Genomic DNA, 27079 nt, shown 5'->3' on the forward strand with positions numbered 1-27079 from the left:
AGCCTTCATTTCTAATAACAAGAATAGACTGTCGAGTTTCACATGAAAGTTCTCTTTTTCTGGCCATTTGGAGAGTATAATCGAACCCACAAATGTGATGCTCCAGATACTCAACTAGTTCAAAGGAAGGCCAGTTTTATAGATTCTCTAACAAGCAAATCCGTTTCCAGCTGTGCTAACATAATTGCACAAGGGTTTTCAAAGGTTTTCGAATCATCCATTAGTCTTCTAACGTGCTTAGCAAACACAATGTACCATTAGAACACTGGAGTGATGGTTGCTGGAAATGGGCCTCTATACACCTATGTAGATATTCCTCTATACATGGCTCCTGCAACGATTGTTCATATGGTTTATTTGAGAGTTAACCTAGTAATAAAGACATTATATATGGTATAATGTACACACCCTGTGTGCCGTTACACATTTTTCCAGCGCTAGATAGTTATGTAATATATAGATATGAGATAGACAGACAGATAATAAGTAGATAAATAATTAGGTAGATAGATTTCTCTTTTAAAGATTATGTGCTACAGTATTTGGTTGCCACTATGATGATTAATCTTAGACGACAGTCGGTGGAGAAAAAAACGTCTTGGTGGGACCCTCAGTACATCTATGATGTATCCCTAATCTACGTTTCTAGGCATCTGAAGTAGAATCAAACCACCACTCCAGGGAGGGAAGTAGACAGGGCTCTATTTTGCAAAAGTTGTGACTCTGTGCTACTAAGGAGCTGAGGCCGGGGCTGAAATGGGCATAGAACCGCGGTGAGTGGGCCTGAAAGTGACTGCAGTGGGCATGCAGATGCAACAAAAGTACAGCAATGGCGCGGTGTGGGCGTGTATTTGCAAATTGATACTAACATGGCCACCAAAAAGTCTCAAAGCAGCCTGAAGGGGTCTGCATTGGGTATGAAGCTAGGTGCACACCTATACAATCGTCGGACAGTTCTTTTGATTCCCAACTCGTTCATGCGATATCTTAATACGCGCCTCCAACCATGTTTTATTGGAAGAAATATAGTCGTATCTGAAGATCAGGTTTTGTGGGTTTCCTAATATTCATCAAATGCGATGGTACAATATCGGACAAAGGGATTGATTCAGAGATGGGCATATGCCAATGTTTATGCAGTTGAGCGATTATTGGTGGTCTGCGCATGAGTCAGGTTTCATTATCACTGTCGCTCAGAGTGAGGAATTCTTTGCAAATTGATTTAGATTCAGGGACCGTTTGTGGGTGGCAACGGGGAGGTGGTGACTTAAACGCAGGCGTGTCACAACCGTATAGAACAAAAAAACAGGTGCGCTTATAAAGACACAAAGCTGGTGTTGATTATCGTAGCTGACCACAAAAAGGGGCCTTGAAGATCCATTTTAATACATGGAATATAGATGAAAGATTAGTGTATGTGCTTGAACAATATCATATAATAATAAAAAGGAGAGTTATGGTACATTTACCTTTGTTAACTCTCTTTCTTTGAAGTCCATGGGGTCCACAGGGAGACAATGGGGTGTGGGTGGTGGATAGAAAAGCTGGACACCAAACAGCAAAGATTTTGCTATCCCAGGATGCTCCAGTCCTTCCCCCTATACCCCGCCCACAGCCTGAGGCAGACAGTTTTGTCAACAAGCCCAAGGCTGGAGCAGGATAGGAAGACTGGTACACTGAGGAATCACACTCTCACACAACAGAGAAGGAAACCGGTGACCAAAAGAAGAAACCCATAGAAGCCAGGTGCGTCAAAGCGACCCTGTGGACACTATGGACTTCAAAGAAAGAGAGTTAACTAACTTAAGTTTTACCATAACTAATTTTCTTCTTCAGGGTCCATAGGGCTCCACAGGGAGACATTGGGGATGTCCCAAAGCAGTTGTTCAAGGGTGGGGACGCTCCTGAGCTGAGATGAGAACCCTGCACCCGAAGGAAGCATCCTGAGAGGCAAATGTATCAAAGGCATAGAACCTAAGAAAGGTGTGGACAGAAGACCACGGCGGTCTGCCCACGAGGGACCCACAGAGCGAGTAGAATGAGCAGAGATAGTAGCCGGAACAGGAAGGCCAGTCTGCGAGTAAGCCTGTGAAATAGTCATGTGAAGCATCTGGCCAGGTCTGTTTATTAGTTGGCCAGCCCTTCTTGTGAAATCCATATAGAACAAAGAGGGAATCCGTATTCCTGATGGAACTCATACGGTTCACATAGATCCTCAGAGCACGGATCACATTAAACAAGGCCTCACCTGCTGAGAGGTCTGGCGATAGGAAGGCTGGAACTACAATTTCCTCATTAAGGTGGAAACACAAAACCACCTTGGAAAGGAAGCACTGAAGTGCATGGAGAACCACTCACAGAGCCACAGGAGGGACAAAGGGAGGTTGTATATGGAGCACACCCTGAAAGAAGGTGTGAACACTCGGTAGTGGAGCAATTCTGTGCTGGAACCAGATGAACAGAGCAAAGATGTGCACTTTCAGTGAGGCCAGACGGAGTCTGAGATCCAATCCAGCTTGAATCCAGCTTGAAGGAAGGCAAGGATCCGAGAAACCCGAAAAACCTGAGAGTCATAGCTTCTGGTAGCACACCACTGGAAGTATGTTTGCCACACTCGGTGATAGATCCGAGGAATTAGCATATTATCAGCACCACAGCGCTGCGTGGTTAGCTAAATCTCTGAATCAAGCCCTTAATCCCAATTAACATGCATCATTATATATTTATATATTATTTATACCAGTTATTAATATTGCGCGCGCACACATTCCGCAGCACTTTTGGCCATTGCCATCAGTCCCTGTGGAGTTTACAATCTATATTCCCTACCACATGTACACACACACACAAACACACTAAGGTTAATTTGTGTTTGGAGCCAGTTAACCTACCAGTATATTTTTGGAGTGTGGGAGGAAACCGGAGCACCCGGAGGAAACCCACGCACAAGCACAGGGAGAATATACAAACTCCACACAGTTGGGATGGTGGTGGGACTCGAACCCACAACCTCAGTACTTTGAGGCAGTAATGCTAACCATTACACCATCTGTGCTGCCCTACATACTATCATAACAAATGAATATGGAGCACCATTTCCATGTAACTTGCCTCATAACAGATAACTACTACTGGGTCTCACCCGGTTTGTGCCTTGCGCGGTTTGGAAGTCCCTCTGAAGTTGGTAATACTGATTCTGCAAATCAGTGTATTTCATCTGAGTATCACTCAGCCCATGTGACACATTCTTCAGCTCAGCAGACAGTACGGCGTTCATCTTCACAGTTTCCATGGCCTGGGAGAAAACATGGAGTGTAATGTAACTCCGTACATGGTGTAACGTAAAGCAAGACACCTTCTGGTAATTCAAAGCAACTACACTAGGTATATAATGTAATATCACTAGCAACCCACCCCGGCTTTGCACAGGGGCAATTTAATCTTGCCAAAGCCCCCTCCATCTCATAACAATCTACGTCATGGTGCCCCTGTCCGACAACAGAGCTGAATTCCATGGGAGGTGCCTCCGGTTCACAGAGGGCGTGCGGCTGAGCGGGGAGAGCATGCCAGAGACGGAGCACTATATGGTGGGGGAGTGGTGGCCGTGGTCCGCAGGTTCATCAAAGGAATGGATATCAGAATCCAATGGTTACTAACCATTGATGTTCTTGTTCCGATTGTAGCGTGTTTACTAATTGATGGTGGCGGTCCACTGTTTTCCAGTGTAGAATGGAAAACATTTGATGGTGTTCCAATGGTTGTTTTATTTATTTTATTCCTGATAGCTATACCTCCCCTAGATCCTTCCTGGTTACTGTGTCTGCATCAGGGCATCTTCATGGGTTTGTTGGAGACCGTCTCTCACTCTGTCTGCATCAGACGTGACCCTGCTCAGTCCCTGACCTCCCTCCCCTCTCTAATCTGCTGAAGATTTTTTTCTTAATATTCAGTATATGCAGACATTACATTCTCCTACTGTATGTATGTATTTATCTGTAGTATGATCAGGACTCTCCTCCTTATGTCTGTATCTGCAGTATGATCAGGTAGATATCTGCAGTATGAGCAGGACTCTCCTATCTATGTCTATATCTGCAGTATGAGCAGGACTCTCCTATCTATGTCTATATCTGCAGTATGAGCAGGACTCTCCTATCTATGTCTATATCTGCAGTATGAGCAGGACTCTCATATCTATGTCTATATCTGCAGTATGAGCAGGACTCTCCTATCTATGTCTATATCTGCAGTATGAGCAGGACTCTCCTTTCTATGTCTATATCTGCAGTATGAGCAGGACCCTCCTATCTAAGTCCTTATCTGCAGTATGACCAGGACTCTCCTATCTATGTCTATATCTGCAGTATGATAAGTACTGTCCTATCTATGTATATATCTGCAGTATGATCAGGACTCTCCTATCTATGTATATATATGCAGTATGAGCAGGACTCGCCTAGCTATGTCTATATCTGCAATATGAGCAGGACTCTCCTATCTATGTATATATCTGCAGTATGAGCAGGACTCTCCTATCTATGTATATATCTGCAGTATGAGCAGGACTCTCCTTTGTCTATATCTGTAGTATGATCAGGACTCTCCTATTTATGTCTATATCTGCAGTATGAGCGGGACTCTGCTATCTATGGATACATCTGCAGTATGATCAGGACTCTCCTATCTATGTATATAGCTGCAGTATGATCAGGACTCTCCTATCTATATCTGCAGTATGAGCAGGACTCTCCTATCTATGTCTATATCTGCAGTATGAGCAGGACTCTCCTTTCTATGTCTATATCTGCAGTATGAGCAGGACCCTCCTATCTAAGTCCTTATCTGCAGTATGACCAGGACTCTCCTATCTATGTCTATATCTGCAGTATGATAAGTACTGTCCTATCTATGTATATATCTGCAGTATGATCAGGACTCTCCTATCTATGTATATATATGCAGTATGAGCAGGACTCGCCTAGCTATGTCTATATCTGCAATATGAGCAGGACTCTCCTATCTATGTATATATCTGCAGTATGAGCAGGACTCTCCTATCTATGTATATATCTGCAGTATGAGCAGGACTCTCCTTTGTCTATATCTGTAGTATGATCAGGACTCTCCTATTTATGTCTATATCTGCAGTATGAGCGGGACTCTGCTATCTATGGATACATCTGCAGTATGATCAGGACTCTCCTATCTATGTATATAGCTGCAGTATGATCAGGACTCTCCTATCTATATCTGCAGTATGAGCAGGACTCTCCTATCTATGTCTATATCTGCAGTATGAGCAGGACTCTCCTTTCTATGTCTATATCTGCAGTATGAGCAGGACCCTCCTATCTAAGTCCTTATCTGCAGTATGACCAGGACTCTCCTATCTATGTCTATATCTGCAGTATGATAAGTACTGTCCTATCTATGTATATATCTGCAGTATGATCAGGACTCTCCTATCTATGTATATATATGCAGTATGAGCAGGACTCGCCTAGCTATGTCTATATCTGCAATATGAGCAGGACTCTCCTATCTATGTATATATCTGCAGTATGAGCAGGACTCTCCTATCTATGTATATATCTGCAGTATGAGCAGGACTCTCCTTTGTCTATATCTGTAGTATGATCAGGACTCTCCTATTTATGTCTATATCTGCAGTATGAGCGGGACTCTGCTATCTATGGATACATCTGCAGTATGATCAGGACTCTCCTATCTATGTATATAGCTGCAGTATGATCAGGACTCTCCTATCTATATCTGCAGTATGAGGAGGACTCTCCTATCTATCTATGTCTACAGTCAGGTGCATAAATATTGGGACATTGACAGAATTTTCATATTTTGGCCGCTATTCACCACCACAATGGCTTTGAAATGAAACAAACAAGATGTGCTTTAACTGCAGACTTTCAGATTTAACTTGAAGGTAATTACTTCCAAATCAGGTGAACGGTGTAGGAATTACAACGGTTTCTATATGTGCCTCCCACTTTTTAAGGGGCCAAAAGTAATGGGACAAACTAAACAATCCTAAATCTAACTTTCACTTTTTAATACTTTGTTACAAATCCTTTGCAGGCAATTACAGCCTGAAGTCTGGAACGCATAGACATCACCTGACGCTGGGTTTCATCCCTGGTGATGCTCTGCCAGGCCTCTACTGCAAATGTCTTCAGTTCCTGCTTGTTCTTGGGGCATTTTCCCTTCAGTTTTGTCTTCATCAAGTGAAATGCATGCTCAATCGGATTCAGGTCAGGGGATTGACTTGGCCATTGCATAACATTCCACTTTTTAGCCTTAAAAAACTCCTTGGTTGCTTTTGCAGTATGCTTCGGGTCATTGTCCATCTGCACTGTGAAGCGCCGTCCAATGAGTTCTGAAGCATTTGACTGAATATGAGCATATAATATTGCCCGAAACACTTCAGAATTCATTCTGCTGCTTTTGTCAGCAGTCACATCATCAATAACTACAAGGGAACCAGTTGCATTGGCAGCCATACATGCCCACGCCATGACACTACCACCACATTGCTTCACTGATGAGGTGGTATGTTTTGGATCATGAGCAGTTCCTTTCCTTCTCCATACTCTTCTCTTCCCATCACTCTGGTACAAGTTGATCTTTGTCTCATCTGTCCATAGGATGTTGTTCCAGAACTGTAATGGCTTTTTTAGATGTTGTTTGGAAAACTGTAATCTGGTCTTCCTGTTTTTGTGGCTCACCAATGGTTTACATCTTGTGGTGAACCCTCTATATTCACTCTTGTGAAGTCTTCTCTTGATTGATGACTTTGACACATATACACCTACCTCCTGGAGAGTGTTCTTGATTTGGCCAACTGTTGTGAAGGGGTTTTTCTTCACCAGGGAAATAATTCGTCTGTCATCCACCACAGTTGTTTTCCGTGGTCTTCCGGCTCTTTTGGTGTTGCTGAGCTCTCCGGTGTGTTATTTCTTTTTAAGAATGTTCCAAACAGTTGATTTGGCCACACCTAATGTTTTTGCTATCTCTCTGATGGGTTTGTTTTGATTTTTCAGCCTAATGATGGCTTGCTTCACTGACATTGACAGCTCTTTGGATCTCATACTGAGAGTCGACAGCAACTGATTCCAAATGCAAATGTCACACCTAGAATCAACTCCGGACCTTTTACCTGCTTAATTGATAATGAAATAACGAGGGAATAGCCCACACCTGTCCATGAAATAGCATTTGAGTTGATAGTCCCATTACTTTTGGCCCCTTAAAAAGTGAGAGGCACATATAGAAACCGTTGTAATTCCTACACCGTTCGCCTGATTTGGATGTAATTACCCTCAAATTAAATCTGAAAGTCTGCAGTTAAAGCACATCTTGTTTGTTTCATTTCAAAGCCATTGTGGTGGTGAATAGAGGCCAAAATATGAAAATTCTGTCAATGTCCCAATATTTATGCACCTGACTGTATATCTGCAGTATGAGCAGGACTCTCCTATCTATGTATATAGCTGCAGTATGAGCAGGACTCTCCTATCTATGTATATAACTGCAGTATGATCAGGATTCTCCTATGTATATATCTGCAGTATTATCAGGACTCTCCTATCTATGTCTATATCTACAGTATGAGCAGGACTCTCCTATCTATGTATATATATGCAGTATGAGCAGGACTCTCCTATTTATGTCTATATATGCAGTATGAGCAGGACTCTCCTATCTATGTATATATCTGCAGTATGAGCAGGACTCTCCTATCTATGTATATATCTGCAGTATGAGCAGGACTCTCCTCTATGTATATATCTGCAGTATGAGCAGGACTCTCCTATCTATGTATATATCTGCAGTATGATCAGGACTCTCCTATCTATGTCTATATTTGCAGTATGAGCAGGACTCTCCTATCTATGTCTATATCTGCAGTATGAGCAGGACTCTCCTATCTATGTCTATATCTGCAGTATGAGCAGGACTCTCCTATCTATGTTTATATCTGCAGTATGAGCAGGACTCTCCTATCTATATCTGCAGTATGAGCAGGACTCTCCTATCTATGTCTATATCTGCAGTATGAGCAGGACTCTCCTATCTATGTCTATATCTGCAGTATGAGCAGGACTCTCCTATCTATGTCTACATCTGCAGTATGAGCAGTACTCCTATCTGTATATATCTGCAGTATGAGCAGTACTCCTATCTGTATATATCTGCAGTATGAGCAGGACTCTCCTATCTGTATATATCTGCAGTATGATCAGGACTCTCCTATCTATGTCTATATCTGCAGTATGAGCAGGATTCTTATTCTCTTACCTTGCCGTTCATCTGCTGTATTATCAGGTCTCTTTGATATATTTCGTGAATGTATCTTTGTAGTTCTTTCTGCGTTTGCTCCTTGTCCTCCATAAGCAAAGACACTTTATCTGTGGCAGCAGGATTCCCCACTAACGTCATTCTGTCCACTCCCTGAGTAAAGAGTTCTCTATTATTATTACCAGTTATTTATATAGCGCACACATATTCCGCAGCGCTCTACAGAGAATATTTTGCCAGTCACGTCTTTTGTACACAATGGTGTTTATGTAATAATATGCTGCTATCTGCACAGAGGCGCTGTAGCCACCAACCAATCAGATTCTAGCTGTCATTTTCATATATTTCTAAAATAAAACATTTTACTGATTACAGCAGATTCCACTCAGAGCACCAGTAAGCGATCCCCAATGTCCAGCACGGTAAAGGAATGCCTGTGGCCATTTGTAAAACTAAATCTATAACCAAAATGTTGTAGATTGGGGATTACTAATATCTCAGATCGGCCATTTACCTTCTCGCCATATAAAGTGCTGCCGAGTTCTGCAATCCGCCGGTCTTTCTCCGTCAGGGTCGCACTAAACTGATGATGGCGAAATTGCGTTTCCGTATCAAGGGCATTTTTTTCAGATCTAGATGTGAAACGTTTAGAGAAGTAAAAGCAAGAAAACTTTAATTTATTACACCAGTGTGTGGAGGTCAATCTGAGAATCCTTAACCCTGGGGCGGATGGGCAGAAGGGCAGGAGGGTGGGGGGTAACAAACCTTTGGAGCACTGATTGGGATTTAATAAGAACTTAATGTGCTACTTATAAAAAGGATACAAATATTATTGTTGTGTCTACAATGTTATAGGAAATATTTCTGCTCTAAAACAATTATAATGAAAATAAAGAGCTGAAATGATTACACGGCACGTCTACGGATCATTATCACACACAGGGCCTGATTCAGATCCAGTCGCAAGCGCTGAGCGCTCGCAACCGGGTCAATGGTGGCCCAGAGCGCATGCGCACGACGGAGCCGGCTCCGTCATGCGCATGTGCGAGACCCGGATAGCGACGGGCAATCCGTCGCTCCGGGTCTCGCACCAAAGGGGGCGTGCTGTCGATGTTGAGTGACAGCACGCCCCCTTTGGTGGGCGGGCCGGGGGGGAGGTGGCTGCCCAGACGGAGGCGTTACCATGAGAACGCCTACCGTTTGGGGGCGGACCCACTGACATCACAAGTGATGTCAGTGGGAGAGGCTTGCGGCCACGAGACCCTACCACAAGGGTATGGTCGCAAGCCCGATGGTCGCGATGGTCAAGACCATCGCGACCATCATCCTGGCCGCTCGCATTAGCTGTGGGTGGCAACCCACAGCAAGACGCCCTGATTCAGAGCGAGCGCTCTGTCAGAGCGTCCGGCTCTGAATCAGGGCCACAGGACAATATGCTACTCACAATGTGTAGGGTTGGCAGTCAGCATTTATTACTGACACACTTTCCATACAGTTAAATAAGAACAGGTTTGTTTGTTTATTTATTTTATTTGAGGGTTTTCTTTCTCACCCCCTAGTTCAATACTAATAATGCTGACCAACCATGATAGCTGTTACTAAAGCACGGCAGCGGCAGATGTATTCATCGGAAATTGGTGGCAACCCTCGCCATGTGACCAGCAGCTGGCGATTAATGGAGGTTACATGAGCTATGCTTTTCTCAAAAGCTTACAACCGTTTAGAATGTGTGAAAACTGTGAAATTAAAGAATGGAGTTGGGGGCTGGGTTTTTTGGAGATGTGCCCCGACCTGGGTAAACCGACCATATTTATTGTCTGCTGCCAGAACCATCCACTGCCTGTACCCAGATTGTGCTTCATGTCTGCTGTATGACTGACTGCTGCCTGTGTACCCAGATTGTGCTTCATGTCTGCTGTATGACTGACTGCCGCCTGTGCTTCATGTCTGCTGTATGACTGACTGCTGCCTGTGTACCCAGACTGTGCTTCATGTCTGCTGTATGACTGACTGCTGCCTGTGTACCCAGATTGTGCTTCATGTCTGCTGTATGACTGACTGCCGCATGTGCTTCTTGTCTGCAGTATGACTGACTGCTGCCTGTGTACCCAGATTGTGCTTCATGTCTGCTGTATGACTGTCTGCTGCCTGTGTACCCAGATTGTGCTTCATGTCTGCTGTATGACTGACAGCCGCCTGTGTACCCAGACTGTGCTTCATGTCTGCTGTATGAATGACTGCTGCCTGTGCACCCAGATTGTGCTTCTTGTCTGCTGTATGACTGACTGCTGCCTGTGTACCCAGATTGTGCTTCATGTCTGCTGTATGACTGCCTGCCGCCTGTGTACCCAGACTGTGCTTCATGTCTGCTGTATGAATGACTGCTGCCTGTGTACCCAGACTGTGCTTCATGTTTGCTGTATGACTGACTGCTGCCTGTGTACCCAGATTGTGCTTCATGTCTGCTGTATGACTGCCTGCCGCCTGTGTACCCAGACTGTGCTTCATGTCTGCTGTATGACTGCCTGCCGCCTGTGTACCCAGATTGGGCTTCACGTCTGCTGTATGACTGACTGCTGCCTGTGTACCCAGATTGTGCTTCATGTCTGCTGTATGACTGATTGCCTGCCTGTGTACCCAGACGGTACTTCATGTCTGCTGTATGACTGACTGCTGCCTGTGTACCCAGACTGTGCTTCATGTCTGCTGTATGACTGACTGCTGCCTGTGTACCCAGACTGTGCTTCATGTCTGCTGTATGACTGACTGCCGCCTGTGTACCCAGATTGTGCTTCATGTCTGCTGTATGACTGACTGCTGCCTGTGTACCCAGATTGTGCTTCATGTCTGCTGCTTGTTGTGCAAGCGGCTCCCATGTATTTTGATGTTACCGACGTTTTGGATGGATTGCAAGGTATTACGGATGTGCGAGAGGGGAAGCGGGCGCCTGCATGTTGTCAGTGCGAGTGCTTTGCGATTGCAATTATAAGCATACTCTCGCAGCAGAACTGCGTGCGCCACTCCAGCTGCCATCGCATCAGCGATCCTTGCTGAATCAGGCCCACTGTCTGCTGCCTGGACAATCTGTGTACAGCTACTCTGCTTGTTCTATTTCCCCTGCAGAGGTGACTCGGGTGCCCCTGCTGAGTGACCGTGTGCTGCTGGTTATCATTGTCATTGCATCTCACACACCATCATCTAGTGTAGCACCATCAGAGTATTCATCTGACCGTACAGTGTCTCTGGGCCTGATTCAGAACCGGTTGCAAGCACTATGCACTCGCAACCGGGTCAATGGTAGGCCAGTGCGCATGTGCACGACGGAGCCGGCTCCGTCGTACGCATGTGTGAGACCCGGATAGCGACGAGCACTCCGTCGCTCCGGGTCTCGTACCAAAGGGGGCGTGCTGTCGATGTTGAGTGACAGCACGCCCCCTTTGGTGGGCGGGCCGGGGGCATGGCTGCCCAGACGGAGGCATTCCCATGGGAACGCCTACCGTCTGAAGCCGACCCCACTGACATCACAAGTGATGTCAGTGGGAGAGCTTTCGGCTCTTTTAGAGCTGAAAGCTCTCTGGGGCTTGCGGCAACGAGACCCTACCACAAGGGTCTCGTCGCAAGCCCGATGGTCGCGATGGTCTTGACCATCGCGACCATCTTCCTGGTCGCTAACTATAGCGGTGGGGGGGCACCCACAGCTATGCGAGCGGCCAGGAGGCCGCTCTAAAAAACAAGAAGGCCGGCCCTGATTCAGGGCGAGCGCTTTGTCAGAACGTCCGGCTCTGAATCAGGCCCTCTGTCCCTAGCTGAAACTGGCTCTTGATAAGTTACCACTACACAGAATCATGCGTCCTGGGGACAAGCAAGTACCGGCGAGCACATAACATTCCATGGTAAGATCCCTTCTGGTCACTGATACAGAGTAAGTCACTTTGTGACACCCTTTCATTGCTGGAAATCTGGACAATCGGGGGGAGGCTTATGAGTAAACTAACAGAGTGCCCCAGGGAAGGACATAAAGTTGAGGGTACCTCAGCTCAGCCAGCTCGCTCTGGTAGCCTGCCATTTCCCTCTCCAAGTTCTCCTGTAAGAATTTGGCCTCTTGTAGCAGCCTCTCCAGCTCCTGCACCCTCGTCCTTAGTTTTAGGGACTCTGCTGCCGAACTGTTAATCAACTCTGTTACCTGTGGAAAGGAAAGCAACATTAACAATATGACACACACTAAAGTGAAAACGGGCGTCCTAATCGTTATAACAAGATCGATAAAATGTGGGATAAAGTATGCATAGACCTCTGAAGTCACTCGTGGTGCTGTACGCAAACAGCACAAGCCATTGCACAAGTACGAAAGTTCCTCAGTCCCCACACACAGAGTAGTATTTGGAAGGCGCCATACCCACTGGAATTAAATGAGACTAATTTTCTAGCGCTTTAACACTGGCTAGGCCTATAATAGGTGTCTGTCAAAGGAACCTATTGTATCCAATGTAAGCGTACCCACTCGTGTTTCTATGTGCAATCTAGAGACGTTAAATGCATTGACCTCCAATTACCTCTGCATACGAGTATAAACATTAGGAAAAACTGCATGTCACACACCAGTTACCACCTGACCTAAAAATTGGGGATGTAGTCATAATGTCAACATTTACATTGATGTAATTATATAATGTTAATGTTAACATTGAACAGGTCAGTGTCTGCAGAATGTCCACATGTGAAAAGTCGACATTCTGCAAGAACCGGAGGGTTAGGGATAGGAGCGGAGTGTTAGGGATAGGCTGCAGCAGTGGAGAGTTAGAGTTATACACTAGGGGGAGAGTTATGGATAGGCTACGGGAGGAGAGGTTAGGGTTTGGCACTAGTGGGAGGGGGGTGTTATGGATAGGCTACGGGAGGAGAGGTTAGAGTTTGGCACTAGGGGGGGGGGTGTTATGGATAGGCTACGGGAGGAGAGGTTAGGGTTTGGCACTAGGGGGAGGGTTATGGATAGGCTACAGGAAGAGAGGTTAGGGTTTGGCACTAGGGGGAGGGTTATGGATAGGCTATGGGAAAAGAGGTTAGGGTTTGGTACTAGGGGGAGGGTTATGGATAGGTTACAGGAAGAGAGGTTAGGGTTTGGCACTAGGGGGGGTTATGGATAGGCTATGGGAAAAGAGGTTAGGGTTTGGCACTAGGGGGAGGGTTATGGATAGGCTACAGGAAGAGAGGTTAGGGTTTGGCACTAGGGGGGGGGTTATGGATAGGCTATGGGAAAAGAGGTTATTGTTTGGCACTAGGGGGAGGGTTATGGATAGGCTACAGGAAGAGAGGTTAGGGTTTGGCACTAGGGGGAGGGTTATGGATAGGCTACAGGAAGAGAGGTTAGGGTTTGGCACTAGGGGGAGGGTTATGGATAGGCTACAGGAAGAGAGGTGTGGGTTTGGCACTAGGGGGAGGGTTATGGATAGGCTATGGGAGGGGACGGTTAGAGTTAACGTTACGCACTGCAGGGTACACTAGAAGTCATCATGTCACCACCGGACTCGGAAGACACTGCTGGAGCCGCCAGACCTGGTAAGTCACAGCCAGACTACCAGTAATCTTTTGTCGACATTCTAACCATGTCGCCGTTTCATCCGTGTCGACATGGTGAATGTCGATCCGAGCATGTCAACATTACGATCATGTCGGCAGTCAACTACATATCAAACAGATATCTTAATAGACAGCACAACTTAAAAGATGCTACAGCTGTACATTTTCTTCTACGTTCCCCTATTACATGCCTGCATGAAATTAACCACCTTCTCCTGGGCACCCTCCAAGTTTTACTAAATAAATATTTTTGTATTCCTGTCCTACTTCTGTTTTTCCCCCCGTGACTCATGTGTACCAGGCAGCGTTTCTTATGGGTCGGGAGTTTTTGTTTACATGCACAGATGTGTCCTCGTTACACTGAGCGCCTTTGCGCCATACGTCCAATGCATCCGAGGGGCGTACAGTATTTTTCTTTAAATGTTGCATGTTAGACGCATTGCAGATGCAGCAAAAAAAACTGCTCACAGTGTACCCGAGGCGCAAGGCAGCAACTTTCATGGCACAGGAATTGGCATAGCACAAGTACAAAGTTGCAGATGAAGCAAAACAGAACTTGGCATGAGAACGGATCTTCGCAGATGAAGCGCGCGCTGCTGAATTAGCCCCTATCAACGCTAACAATGTAGTATTGTCGCTTCTAGTTGCTTTCATTGTGCATATTAGATGCACATGTGGAGCAAAAAGACGCTCAGCTCGCCCAAATCGCACGGGACCTGGTTTGCAGAAAGGGGATATATATTGCCCGACTTGAGCCACAGTGTATGAAGACACATCTGTATATACTTTAGAATGTAAGCTCTCACGAGCAGGGACCTCTTCCCTCATGTGCTTCTCTTTACTCCCCATAAGGGCACCTAACACGTGACTGCCAACTCCCGGCTGCTTATTGTGAGTGCTGTAATCGCTGTTGCAGCAATGTATATAAATCGTGTCCTTGTCCTGCACTGTAATGTACTGTAAGTTACTTGTTTCTTGTTCACTTATTAGTTCTATGTACTGTGTAAGGCGCTACGGAACACTTGTGGCGCCATATAAAGGATAATAATAATTATTATTATTATTATTTATCGAGGGGCCGCAAATCCATTTCCGCAGCTGCCGATACACATTAATATTATAATTATTGGAATGACAATATTATTATCTATTAATTCTAAGCTTAATTCTGCACACCGCCATAACCGACAATTTTTTCTTTCAAATTTTCTTAAAGCTTTGTTTGTGTCTGTTGTCCTTGGGCACAACACAACTTAGCACTGTGCATTAGACACAACTGCACTATTCACATTTTACAGAATAAGATCCACAAAAAACACGCAACTGTGATTCAACTTGCCTTGCGTTATGTTGGTACATACCCACAGGGGCGCCGAGAGGGGGGGGGGGGGGGAGCTGGTACAAATTACCCGGGCCTGCTTGAGGGGCCCGGTGGGAGCCCTAGTCTGCACCGCTCCCCCCTCTTACATCACAGCAGCCCAGGACACGCTGCTGTGTGCTGGGCTGCACTGGGAGACTGCTCGCGGGTGCTGAGAAGCAGCCACAGCAGTCTCCTATGCCTGTGGGGGGAGCGATCAAGCTGATCGCGCTACCCACTGGTTATGTGCCGGGCTGAGGGGGCTCACTGCGCCCTCCTCCCCAGCACGCTGCAAAACTTTTTTATTTTTTACCTAAGGGGGCGTGACCACGCCTCCCGCGATTAGGCCACACACCTCTTTTACCGTGGCCCGGCGCGGCTCTTGACGGGCCTGCATACCCAACTAACATTCAACAAGACAACAATACTATAAGGGGTTGATTCAATCAGCTGTGAGTCGGCTCGCCCTGCAAGTAAGTGTGCTTATATGCGCCATTTACGTTAGCCCAGTGTTCACAATTTTTAGTTTGTAGCTCCATAGGGTTGAATACAAAAATCCTAGTGAGATGGGGCGAGTCGATGTGCTGTTACCATCATGCCAACACTGTTGTATCGCCCAGCTTTCGGCTGATTGAATCGACCACTAAATGTATGTTTGTACCGGCACAACATACCTGAGTTGCCTTATCAGGCTGTGAGAAACTCATAGTAAGGTATTCAGACTCTCTGACCTCTTGAGGCATTTTAATTGAGGAAGCATCCTGCTTAGGCTCTCGGGCTAAAGATCCTTCTTTAAGCAGATGGAGCAATTGCTCCCGATCATGTTGCAGGCTTGCCATGGCCTTGGCAAAAGCGTCAATCTGTTGAGCGTAGGCAGCACACTCAGAAGACAGCCTGGTGACCTCCAAGCCTTTGCTGGCTAATACATTACACAAAGAATCTATCTCAGCCATTAGCTCGTCCAATGTAATCTTGTTCTCAGTGGTAAGCAGATTGTCATCAAGGAGAGAGTTCTTTTTCAGAATGCTGAAAAGTTGGGACTCAAAATCGGACAACTGTCTCTCGAGGTCTTCTCCTCTGATCTTTTCAGTTTTCAGCTCAGAAGCATACCTCCATTGTAGCTCTTTAAAATCATCTATCAAGGAGTCTCTATTATTCTGAAGGGCAGCCATGGCTTTCCCAAAAGACTCATTCTGAGTTTTAAGTTCTTTATTTTCATGGAGAAGGTCCCAGTATGTTTTATCAGTCTTTTCTTCGGATTTGTTACTTTCACTACGTAAAGAAACCGCATTTTGTCCAACAGCTGACAAATCCTGGCTATAACTCTCCTCAAAGTCTTTCACCTGGTGAACAGAAGGACTCTTAGAATCGATTTTCTTTCTGGATTCAACAAGTATGTTCTCTTTGTTGAGAGCAGCGATGAGATCTTCCTGGTCTTTAACTTTTGAAATCAATTTCTGATTTTCCAACTCTACAGCTTCAGCAGACCTTTGTAGTGTTACATTTGCGTTTTGCATCTCCCTAGTTTGCTTCTGGAGGTCACATTTTTCTTGCTCGAGATTCTTGATGTGGTCTAATTTCTGCCTTAGGAGTTCCTTCAACTGGTGATCTTTCAGGGAGAGCACTTGATTTAGGTCTTCTCTGTAGCGAATGAGCTGTGCCCCCAACATGGCATTTTCAGCGTTAAGGTCATCAACTTGATTTAGGACATTCCTCAGTTCTTGTTTCAGGGCACTGTTTTCGTTGGAAGTGGAGATGATGATGTTGTCTTTCTGCTTCAGGACAGTATCGTTCCGTTGATGCATGCTCTGTAATTCTGAAGACAGTTGGTCCCGATTAGTTTGAAGTGAAGACATTGATTTCCTAAAGGCCTCGATTTCACTCGATATCAAAGACTTGTCATGGGTTGCCTTTTCATACTTCCATTGAAGACTTTGCAATTCCTTTTCTACCCTTCGACGTTCCAAATCAGATTTTTCCTTTTCAGCTTGGATAAGGGACAGATGGTGCTCATAGTCTGCTGCTTGCTTCCGATATTGGCTTTGTATTTGTTCTAAATAACTGGATAGATCCCCATCTTTGGAAGAAATTAGCAAGGATATCTCTTTATCTTTGTTGTCAATTATTTGTTTCATATGTTGAGAAATTTTAATTTGTTTCTGTACATCTGCCCTAACTTTCTCACTCTCTAATTTAAGCTGTTGAAGTTCTTGTTCTTTTTTTGTTATAACATCCTTCAATTCATCAACGCTTGGGTGTCTGGAAACCTGTTGAGTAGACTCCCTTTCTGATTCCAGCTTTTGTAGAACCCTTTCTTTAGGCTGAATAAAGATTTCCAGTTCTTCTGCTTTGTTTCTTTCAACATTATTTCTGCCTTTTGTTGCACTCACGTGTTCTGAGGGCTTATTTATTTTCTGAGACTCAACAAATTCTGGGATCTGATCAGATCCTGTGGTCATTGGTGACACATGCTTCTTGCCTGCTAGTTCTGCTTGCTTCTCAGTCATCTGTTCCACACTGGACTCCCTAAACTCAGAACTTTTCAAACTTCTAAACTCTGCTCTAAGTAAATGTTCATCAGCACACTCCAGTAAATGTATCTTATCTGCTAGTTCCTCATTCAAGAGCAATACATCGTTCCTGGCTTGAAGCAGCTGAGCTGATGCATGGTCACAATCTTTCTGAAGATTTTCATTTTGACTCTTTGATTCTTTTATAGCTTCCTCAAGATCTAATATCAGCTCTTGAAATCGTATTGAATCCCGATGTAGCTGATTAATCTCCTGCTGCTTCTCTTTAAGAAGTTCGCATAACTCCTTGGACTTACTTTTTGTTCCCCTGTTATCATCTTGAGCACATTTCACTCTCTCTTCTAGGTCTCGCAGAACTTTTAGCTGGTGTTCTTCCTTCTCTCGCACAATACTGTTTTTCTCTGCCCTGAGAAACTCCACCTGTTGACTTAGAATATTCGTCTGTTCCTGGAGAGACCTAAATTTGTCAGAGAGTAAGCTGTTGTTTTTCACAGCCTTAAGCAATTCCACCTCCAAATTCTCTCTCTCGTTCTGCACTTTGCAAAACTGATCCTGCAGACTTTCCAACTCTTCTAGCAAAAGTGACTTCTCGTCCTCCAGAGTTTTTACTTTTTCGCCGAGGTGTTTTTTTTCCAGTTGCATGTCACTTAAGTCACGGCCTAATTTCAGGACATTATCCTTTTCCTGTTTCACCATATCATCATAGGAGATTAATTCTTCTAACAGCTTACATCTTTCTCCTTCGCTGACTGCCAAGCTTTGCTCTGTCTCCAGAAGCTCACGGCTCAACTCGTGAACTTTTTTAGAAAGGGCTTCATTTTCAGACGTCATTTCACAAATTTTAATCTCCATATCAGATTTGTACATGCTCATGTCCGTCTGCAATTTGTCAAGGGCAGTTTTAATGATAAACAAGCTATTGTTTTCCTTTTCTTTGGATTCTAGACCTAATTTCAAGCTCTCGCATGTCTCTTTTAAACTTTTGTTTTCTTCTGATAGTTGCACATTTTGGTGAGAGAGTTCATTGAATTGAGTTGTTTTCTCCATTGCACCTATTAACCTCTCCGCTTCTAATTTTAATTTCTGTATTTCAACCTCTCTAGAATCCACTGTTGCTCTAAGCCTGGCCATCTCCTCGTTGCTCTCCTCAATCTGGTTTGCCAACTCCTGATTTTCAGAATGAAGGTCATGAAATTTCATTTGAAAGTCATGCTTTTCTTTTTTGGTTGCATCTATGAGCCGTCTCATCTTATCAATTTCATCAGTTATGTTTTCATATGCTTGAAGAAGTGACTCGTACTCTTTATTTAACTCCCCATGCTTTGCTTTCCATACAGTCAACTCCACCATCTGGGAATCCTTCAAAGAGTTCAACTGGAAGGAGAAAGCTTCTTTTTCCTGGACAATTGATTCCATTGTAGATTTAAGGCTTTCGCAAGCTGCAGAGAGATTCTCATTGACCAATAAAAGTCTTTCATTCTCGGAGAGGACATCTTTATTTTTATCATTGAGCAAGGAGATCTCAGAGATTTCCTTTTCATGAATGCCGGCAAGTGACTGTTTTAGCCCAACTGCTTCCAGATTTAGGGATTCTATATTTTGTGTCAGTGCTTTGTTTTCTTTCAGTAAATCTTTACGCGAAATTAACGCTGCTTGTAGCTTTCTTTGGATTTGATCTTTGGAGCTGTTCTCTTCTGAGATTTTTCTCTCGTGGTCCTGGATGAGATCTTCCATTGCCTTGCTGGTGATTGTGACTTGGTACTCAAGATCCTCTATTACTTTCTGCTTTATAGAGCAATCTTTGCACATGGACGGAATACAATCTCTCGGTCCATGTAGGTTGTCCAAAACTGGTTTTGTTTCAGGAACCACTGGGTTAAGATCGGGGTTATTTGGCAAAAGTGTTCTGCTTGCCTGGACAGGTATTTCGTCATGTTTCTTGGAGTCCTTTAACTTTGTTCTTAAATCTGATATTTCAACAGTCGCCTTGTCCAGTTTTGAAATGTATTCATCCAGTTCTTCTTTGACTTTCTTGTAATCAGCCCGGAGTTTATTAGCTTCTTCTTCGTACCCTTTTAAATTGCTAGACATGTTTTCCATGTCTTCTTCAGACGTTCTTACATTAGTTTGAAGGGAGTCTTGTAAAATGGAGATTTCTTTGTCTTTTTCTAATAGTTCATGGACTGTCAATTCAAGATTATGCTTCAGTTGAGCAATTTCTAACTGGTTCGCCTGGCATTCTTTGAAATTTGTATCTTTTTCATTGGTTATTTGTTGAATGGTTTGTTGGATACTTTCATTCACCATTCTGGATGCCTCAAACTCTTTATGCAATATTGTTAGCTCAGATTTCATACTTTCTTTCATAGCCTCATATTGTTCTATCTTCATTGAGCTAGAGTCCAAGGCACTCTTCAGGCAGTCTATTTCTTCTTGCTTCTGTTCAATATCACTATACAGCTTATGCATTTCGCTTTTTAATAACTCCCTTTCATTCAACAGCTGCTCAAGTTCAGAGTTTATCCGCAGCAGCTGTGTATCCTTCTCATGAATACTTGATTTCAGCTCTAGAAGCACATCTTTATACTCCTTCACTTTCTGTAACTCCTCATTTCTCAATTTCTCCTTTTCTGCTTCAAATGCTTTGCTCTCCAGCTCCCTATCCTTCTGGAACAACTGTTCCTGTTGCGCTATCATCTGATCTTGCAAAGCATGCATTTGCTCTTTCTGCTGTTCGTATTCTAAGCATTTGACTTCATACGCATGTTGTAGGTCTACATGTGCTTTCTGCAGTAGCTCAAATTGCTTAACACTGCTGCTAAGACTTTGCAACAGACCGGCATGCTTTCCTTTGTTCTCGAAATTTCCTTGGCTGCACAGAAGGGATGCATGGACATTATTATGAACTATAGAGTTTTCTGTGTGTGACAATGAACCCTCTGTGGAATTAGACTCAGGATTGACAACAGTTGTGTTCGTCTGTAGACTCATTGCTGGAGATTCCACCTTCTGTGCTCTTTCAAGACAAGATTTCAGGTTTTCAAGATTTTCCACCAGATGTGAATTCTCCTCCTCCAAAGTCTTCAGTTTTTCATTCGCTGCACTTTGTATTTGAGAAAGGTTCTTATCTTTCTCTTGAATGGTTTTTACATGATCCTGACACATATTGTCTTTCTCAGACAAGCTGTGTTGCAATTCAGTTAACTTATCCTGGAGTTCTATCATGAGGTGTTCCTTTTCGGATACAATGGTGCCAAGCTTAATACTCTTTTCATCGCTCTCTAGTGACTCTTGCTTAGCAAGTTGCATACGAGACTTAAGATCTTCGTTTTCCCTCTGTATAGATTCTAGCCTTCCATTTAAATCTTCAATGGTTCTTCTCAGTTCTGAAGTTCTCAACTGTTCTCCACTTAATTCGTCCTGTTTACTTTGCTCCAGCTTCTCAAGTTTCTGCATTAAATCTTTCCGAATAACTAAAGCCGCTTGCAGCTTCCTTTTTAAGTTTTCCCTTTCTTTATTAAACTTTTGTAGCTGGAGGTCCTTTTCCATGGTTAAATTGCTTAAATAGGTCTCCTTATCAGCTAGTATCTGTTCGGATTGCTGCAGTTTCATCTCACAAGCCTCAAGTCTCTCACACAGCAGAGAAATTTGAGTCTGACTAGAACTTTTAGCAGATTGTAAATTCTCAAGTTCTAGGTGCAAACAATTTTTCTCTTCTGAAAAAGTAACCATTTCGTTACACATAGATTCCATGACCTGCATCAGCGAAGCATCTTTTTCCTTAACCTGGTCACTTAGCGTGGATATCAGCTCCTTCTGTTGGTTGAGCTGTACATTCAGGTCTTGGACAAGCGAATCTTTCTTCTTGGCATCGTCTTGGTGCTCTAGAACCTTAGTTCTCTCTTCGTTCAGTGTTATGTGACTTATTTGCAAATCTTCCTTCGCCAACCTTATTTCTTCCTGCAACCGTTCAACGTTCATATTCATCTGCATCAGAACGTTCTCCTTTTCTTCTAAGATCCTTTGCTGATTAGATGAGGTCTCTCTCGCAACTGCAAGTTCCTCCATAGTAGAATCATTACCAAGCTTTTGTTCTTTCAGTGTCTTTAACTCTTCCTGTAGAAGTTCTCTCTCTTTCTCAAAGGAAAGAAGGGCCTGAGACTTGAGCTCAATTTCTCTGTATATTTCCTCAAGTGCCTCCTTTAACTCTGATGCTTTTGTCTTGTAGCCCAAGGCTACTGTCAACATCGGTGAAAGCTTTTCTAACTTGCTTTTGTAAGCAGACTCTTGGTCTAATGCATCATAGTCTGAGAAATTCTCATCACACAGAGCACATAATTGGCTCTCAAACAAATTCAAGTCTGTAAGCAAACTTTGTATTGTGTTCTCCTTTTCTTTTATTTCATGGTCTAATCTGCTGTTCTGTTCTGTAAGTATCACATTCTGCTCATTTACTCTTTGAACCTCTTTTTGTGATTGTTGTTGCACTTCACTAATATTACGTATCAGCTCCTTCTGTTGGTTGAACTGTACATTCAGATCTTGGACAAGTGAATCTTTCTTCTTGACGTCGTCCTGGAGCTCTAGAACCTTAGTTCTCTCTTCGTTCAGTGTTATGTGACTTATTTGCAAATCTTCCTTCGCCAACCTTATTTCTTCCTGCAAACGTTCAACATTCACATTCATCTGCATCAGAACATTCTCCTTTTCTTCTAAGATCCTTTGCTGATTAGATAAAGTCTCTTTCACAACTGCAAATTCCTCCATAGTAGAATCATTACCAAGCTTTTGTTCTTTCAGTGTCTTTAACTCTTCCTGTAGAAATTCTCTCTCTTTCTCAAAGGAGTGAATGGCCTGAGACTTGAGCTCAATTTCTCTGTATTTTTCCTCAAGTGCCTCCTTTAACTCTGACGCTTTTGCCTTGTAGCTCGAAGCTACCGTCAACATCGGTGAAAGCTTCTCTAACTTGCTTTTGTAAGCAGACTCTTGGTTAAATCCATCATAGTCTGAGAAATTCTCATCACACAGGGCACATAATTGGCTCTCAACCAAATTCAAGTCTGTAAGCAAACTTTGTATTGCGTTCTCCTTTGCTTTTATTTCATGGTCTAATCTGCTGTTCTGTTCTGTAAGTATCGCATTCTGCTCATTTACTCTTTGAACCTCTTTTTGTGATTGTTGCTGCAGCTCACTAATATTGCGTTCTAGGTTGTCTAGATTTACTTTCAAAGCAAATATTTCTTCAGTTTGTCCACTAACCTGCTTCTGAAGATCAGTGTTCTCGGCCTTCAACAGTTTCAAGTGTTCTGTGTCGGAAAACAGACGTGCTTCCGATTCTTTCACTTGACGCTCCAGTTCTGCTTCAAGTTCTCTCAAAACTTCTGCTTTTTCCATCAACTGCTTCTGCAACACGGCCAAGGAGTTGTCTCGTTCCATCTCTGACATTTCCAACAATTTTTCCAGACGCAATTTTTCTTGAGCCGCAGACTCTGATTGCAGGTTAAACTGCTCTCTCTCGAGTGCAACCGTATGCTGGTCTTGCAGTAACCTTGAATTCAAATCATCCATATTACGTTTCAGATTTTCAATGTGCTGGTTTTGTGAAGCATATTGTCGCTGAAGGTTTTCAATAAACATTCTACTCTCCTCCCTTTCGTGCGTTATTGCCTGCAGTTGGTTCCTGGCTTCCAAGTACTCCACCTTAATAGTTTCTAATTCGACTTTTAAATCTTCTGCTGCTCTCTGATGTTGAGATATGGTGTCATCTTTCAGCTGAAGAACTTCAGATATGTTTTTGGCATTAACATTTCCTTTGTCTAATTGCTCTCTTAGCAGGTTAACCTCATTAGTAAAAGACTGGACGCTGCTTTCCAAAACTTGAAGCTTGGAATCCTTCTCATTTGCAGAGATACGTAGTCGAGAAATCTCTTCTTCCTGTAGGCTGAGGGACTTTGCAAGCTCCTGCTTCTGTTCATATAGGGAAGCATATTTCTCCTGCAAATTCTGCATGGTATTTTCTTTGTCCGAAATGGATTGCTCAAGCTCTTTATTGTTAGCACTAATCTCTTGCACTGTATTCTGAAGATCAGAAACTAATTTTTCCTGCTGCTCTAACTTAGCCTTTAGTGTTTCCTCCTTTCTAAGGTAGGAAGCTTCCTGATCTTTTATGGAAACAGTCAGCTCCTTTAAGTCACTGCTCTGTTTTTCATTAACTTCCTCTATATCTGCTACCTGCTTTATCAGCATCTTGCACTGCTCGTCTTTACGGCTAAGTTGCTCCTTTAATTCCTCGTTTTCCAACAATGAATTCTTAATCGTTGAATCTTTTTGTGACACAACACCCTGATATTGTGCATTATCAAGCATCAAGGCGTCAACGTGCTTCTTCTGTGCTTCCAAGGAGTCTTGAAGTTCAGAAAGCTGAGCCTTCAGATTTAAATAACCGTCTACTTTCTCCTTCAGACATTCATCCTTATGGGTTAAAGCTCCACTTAGTTCTTCAGTTTTATCCCTCAAGTCTTTGAGTTGACAATGAAGGTCGGATATTATCTCCACGTGCTCAGATAACTGGGTTTTCAATAACTCCGCTTCCTCGCTCTTATCTTTCAACAACTTCACACGCTGACCCAGATTCTGCAGTTCCTGCTCCTGGTTTTTCATTTTTTGCTGCTGTTGGGTACGGTCAGAGACCAAACTTTGCAACTCACTTTGCAATGTTATAATAGTCTGTAAATAGTAGCCTTCCCCTTCTAATTTATTTTGCGTTTGCTGGATTAATTCTTCTTTCTGGAGAAGAAGTGCATCCTTCTCTTCCACGCTACGCATTAGAGTCTGTTTGTCTAGCTGCAACGTGTCAATCTGGTCCTTCAGGGACAAAACAGCATGACCCTGCTGAGATAGGTGGGAGCTAAGCACAACGATTTCTTCCGATTTACTGGACAATGCGGTGTTCAGCAGGTCAATGTTGGTACTCAGTTGTTCCCTTTCTTTCTCTAGTGTGTTTATCTGCTGCCTTAATGAGTCTACCACTGATTGACTCTGCAGCACTTGTGTTTGGAGTGCGCCACGTTGGGTCTCTAAATTCGATACTGACAGCAACGTGGAGTCTCTTTCCTGTATTAACTTTTCAATTTCCTTACTACGAATATCTAGTTTCTCCTTCAATGTCGTATGTTCTTCCAACTTTCTGTTAAACTCCTGTTGCATCTCGCTGAGTGCTACGTTTAAGCTTTGTACTTGCTCGGTCACTTTTAGATTGGTCTCCTTAAGAGTCTGCTCTCCCCTCTGTAGCATCTCCAAGTTGGTTCTCATTTCCTCTACCTGTGACCTGTGTGTGTTTATGAGCGCGTCCTTCTCTTGTAAAGCTTCCTTTTTACTTTCAACAGCTTCACTTAACTCGTCCACTTGCTTCTGCAATAGTAAATTTTGCTCTCGGTTTTGTATTAATTCATCCCATGCGGTAATATAATCTGCAATTTTAGCCTTGAGTAATTCATCTTTCTCTTGATTGTTCCTCGTAGCTTCCTGTAAATCCTTTTCTAGGAGCTGCATCTGAGTTTGTAATTTAAGGGACACTTCCTGCTCTTCTCGCAGTTGAGTTTTCAGGCTGAGGGACTCTTTGGCCCTCTCCTCTAATTGTGCAGTGACAATAGTGTCATTTTGCAAATTCTGTGTCGAAATTAGCTCAATTTTGGCCAGTAGCTTTTCTTCTTGCTCATGCAAGAGGCTGGACATAGTTTTCTTTTCCTCCGACAATTGGTGTTCCGTTTCCGACAATTTTCTCTGGGCATCTTGCAAAGTCTGGGTAATGCTAGAGATCTCCGATTCTTTCTGTCTAACTTGTGTCAATAGATTTTCCTTCTCACTACACAAATGTCGACTGTGGTCCTCCAAGCCCTGTACTTGTCTTCCAAATTCCTCAACAGAGTTTATCTGCGTCTTTAAATATGTTTCTTTGTCTTCAAGGTATTTTTCCAGGAGTTTGATTTGTGATTGAAACTCTTTGTTTTCTGAAGCCAGTTTACTGATGCTTTCCATTTTCAGATCAATTTGTTTTTGAAATTCTTCAGTCTTCTCTTGCAAAGTTTTCCCCAACTCCTCCCTGTCCAGCGTGAGCGCCTCTAACTTTTGTTGTAAGGCTGACAATTCCTCTCTCCTATTGCACAGTTCTTTGTCTAGCTTATCGCAGCGATCATTGTGCTCGGCCAGCTGATTCGATAGCTCCTCTATTTTTACATCTTTTTTCGACATTCCGGAAACTAATTTGTTGTAATGTTCTTTTGCCGTTTTTAGCTCGTCTTCGAAACTCTGTTCCTTGCTGCTCTTTTCTTTCAGCAAGACTGTGAGCCCCTCTTTCTCAGAATGAGCCATCTCTAATTGTGATCTCAAGCCTTCGGTTTCTTTGCTGTACTTCATCTCTATCTCCTGAAGTGTTGCAGCAGATGCGATCATCTGTTCCTTAAGCAATGCAACCTGCACGGAGCACTCTTTAAGGTGATTATTGTGTGTAACGTTCAGTGCCTGGTTCTCTAAACGAAGGTCCTTAATTGTTACGTCGTTCTCGTTGATCTGCCTAATTAGTTCTGCTGCTTCTTTGAGTTTATTCTCATTAAGAGTTTTTGTTTTATTTAACTCTAACTCCAGTTCACTGAGTTGCTCAGACAGAGATGTGATTTTAGCACTGGTCTCCTGGACATCCAACGTTTGTGATTCCCTCAAGAGGTGACTCTCCCTCTCCATTCTCACAAGAGCATTAGACATGTCTCTCATCTGCCCGTCTTTAAAGTCAACCGTCTCTTTTAAGATAGTGACCTGCTCAAAATATTCAGTCAGACTTGCAGAGAGAGAGGAGACATCTTTGTCCTTTTCCTGTAACAGTTCCTTAAGAACATCCATTTCCCTTTCACACCTTTGCAGGTCATAAATAAGTTGCGATCGCTCATCCAGATGACTTGTATTAAGCCGATCCAGTTCTTCATTTGTCTGGTCAAGGTCAACTTGCAACTTTTCCATTGATGAATCTTGCATTATTACCTGTAGGGGAGTCAGAGGATGAGGCTAGTAAAATAGCTGCCAATTACACACAATATAAATTAGAACAAGTTACACTTGGCAATGCAGAACTATTCGCTAGACATTATATCATTATATCCATTTTCTTTTTGTTTGACAGGCACATGGAAGAGACATGGATACTCATGTATTGGGAATACTAAAGGTGTTGTTTTTTCCATAAATTATTAGGTTAATTTACCTCTATTTCAAAGACATTTTATACAGGTCTGTGCCCTTTAGAAGTTAG

The 27079-nt window shown here is 43.5% G+C and overlaps 1 protein-coding gene across 1 annotated transcript in view; it reads right to left on the minus strand.

Annotated features, from left to right (window-relative positions):
- Positions 1-12: 12 nt before the first annotated feature.
- The window catches only part of LOC148482020 (uncharacterized), a 68915-nt gene continuing 41848 nt past the window's right edge, over positions 13-27079 (minus strand). The window contains exons 22-28 of the mRNA XM_088452612.1: positions 22942-26811; positions 15922-22242; positions 12345-12496; positions 8828-8945; positions 8314-8466; positions 3143-3295; positions 13-369 (exon numbers count right to left, since the gene is read on the minus strand). Coding sequence (XP_088308738.1) covers positions 319-369; positions 3143-3295; positions 8314-8466; positions 8828-8945; positions 12345-12496; positions 15922-22242; positions 22942-26811 — 10818 coding nt within the window. The 3' untranslated portion in view covers positions 13-318. The remainder of the gene's footprint in view (positions 370-3142; positions 3296-8313; positions 8467-8827; positions 8946-12344; positions 12497-15921; positions 22243-22941; positions 26812-27079) is intronic.

This window comes from Taudactylus pleione, unplaced genomic scaffold (genome assembly GCF_031769625.1).
Source record: "Taudactylus pleione unplaced genomic scaffold, aTauple2 ptg000555l, whole genome shotgun sequence".
Classification (NCBI taxonomy): Eukaryota; Metazoa; Chordata; class Amphibia; order Anura; family Myobatrachidae; genus Taudactylus; species Taudactylus pleione.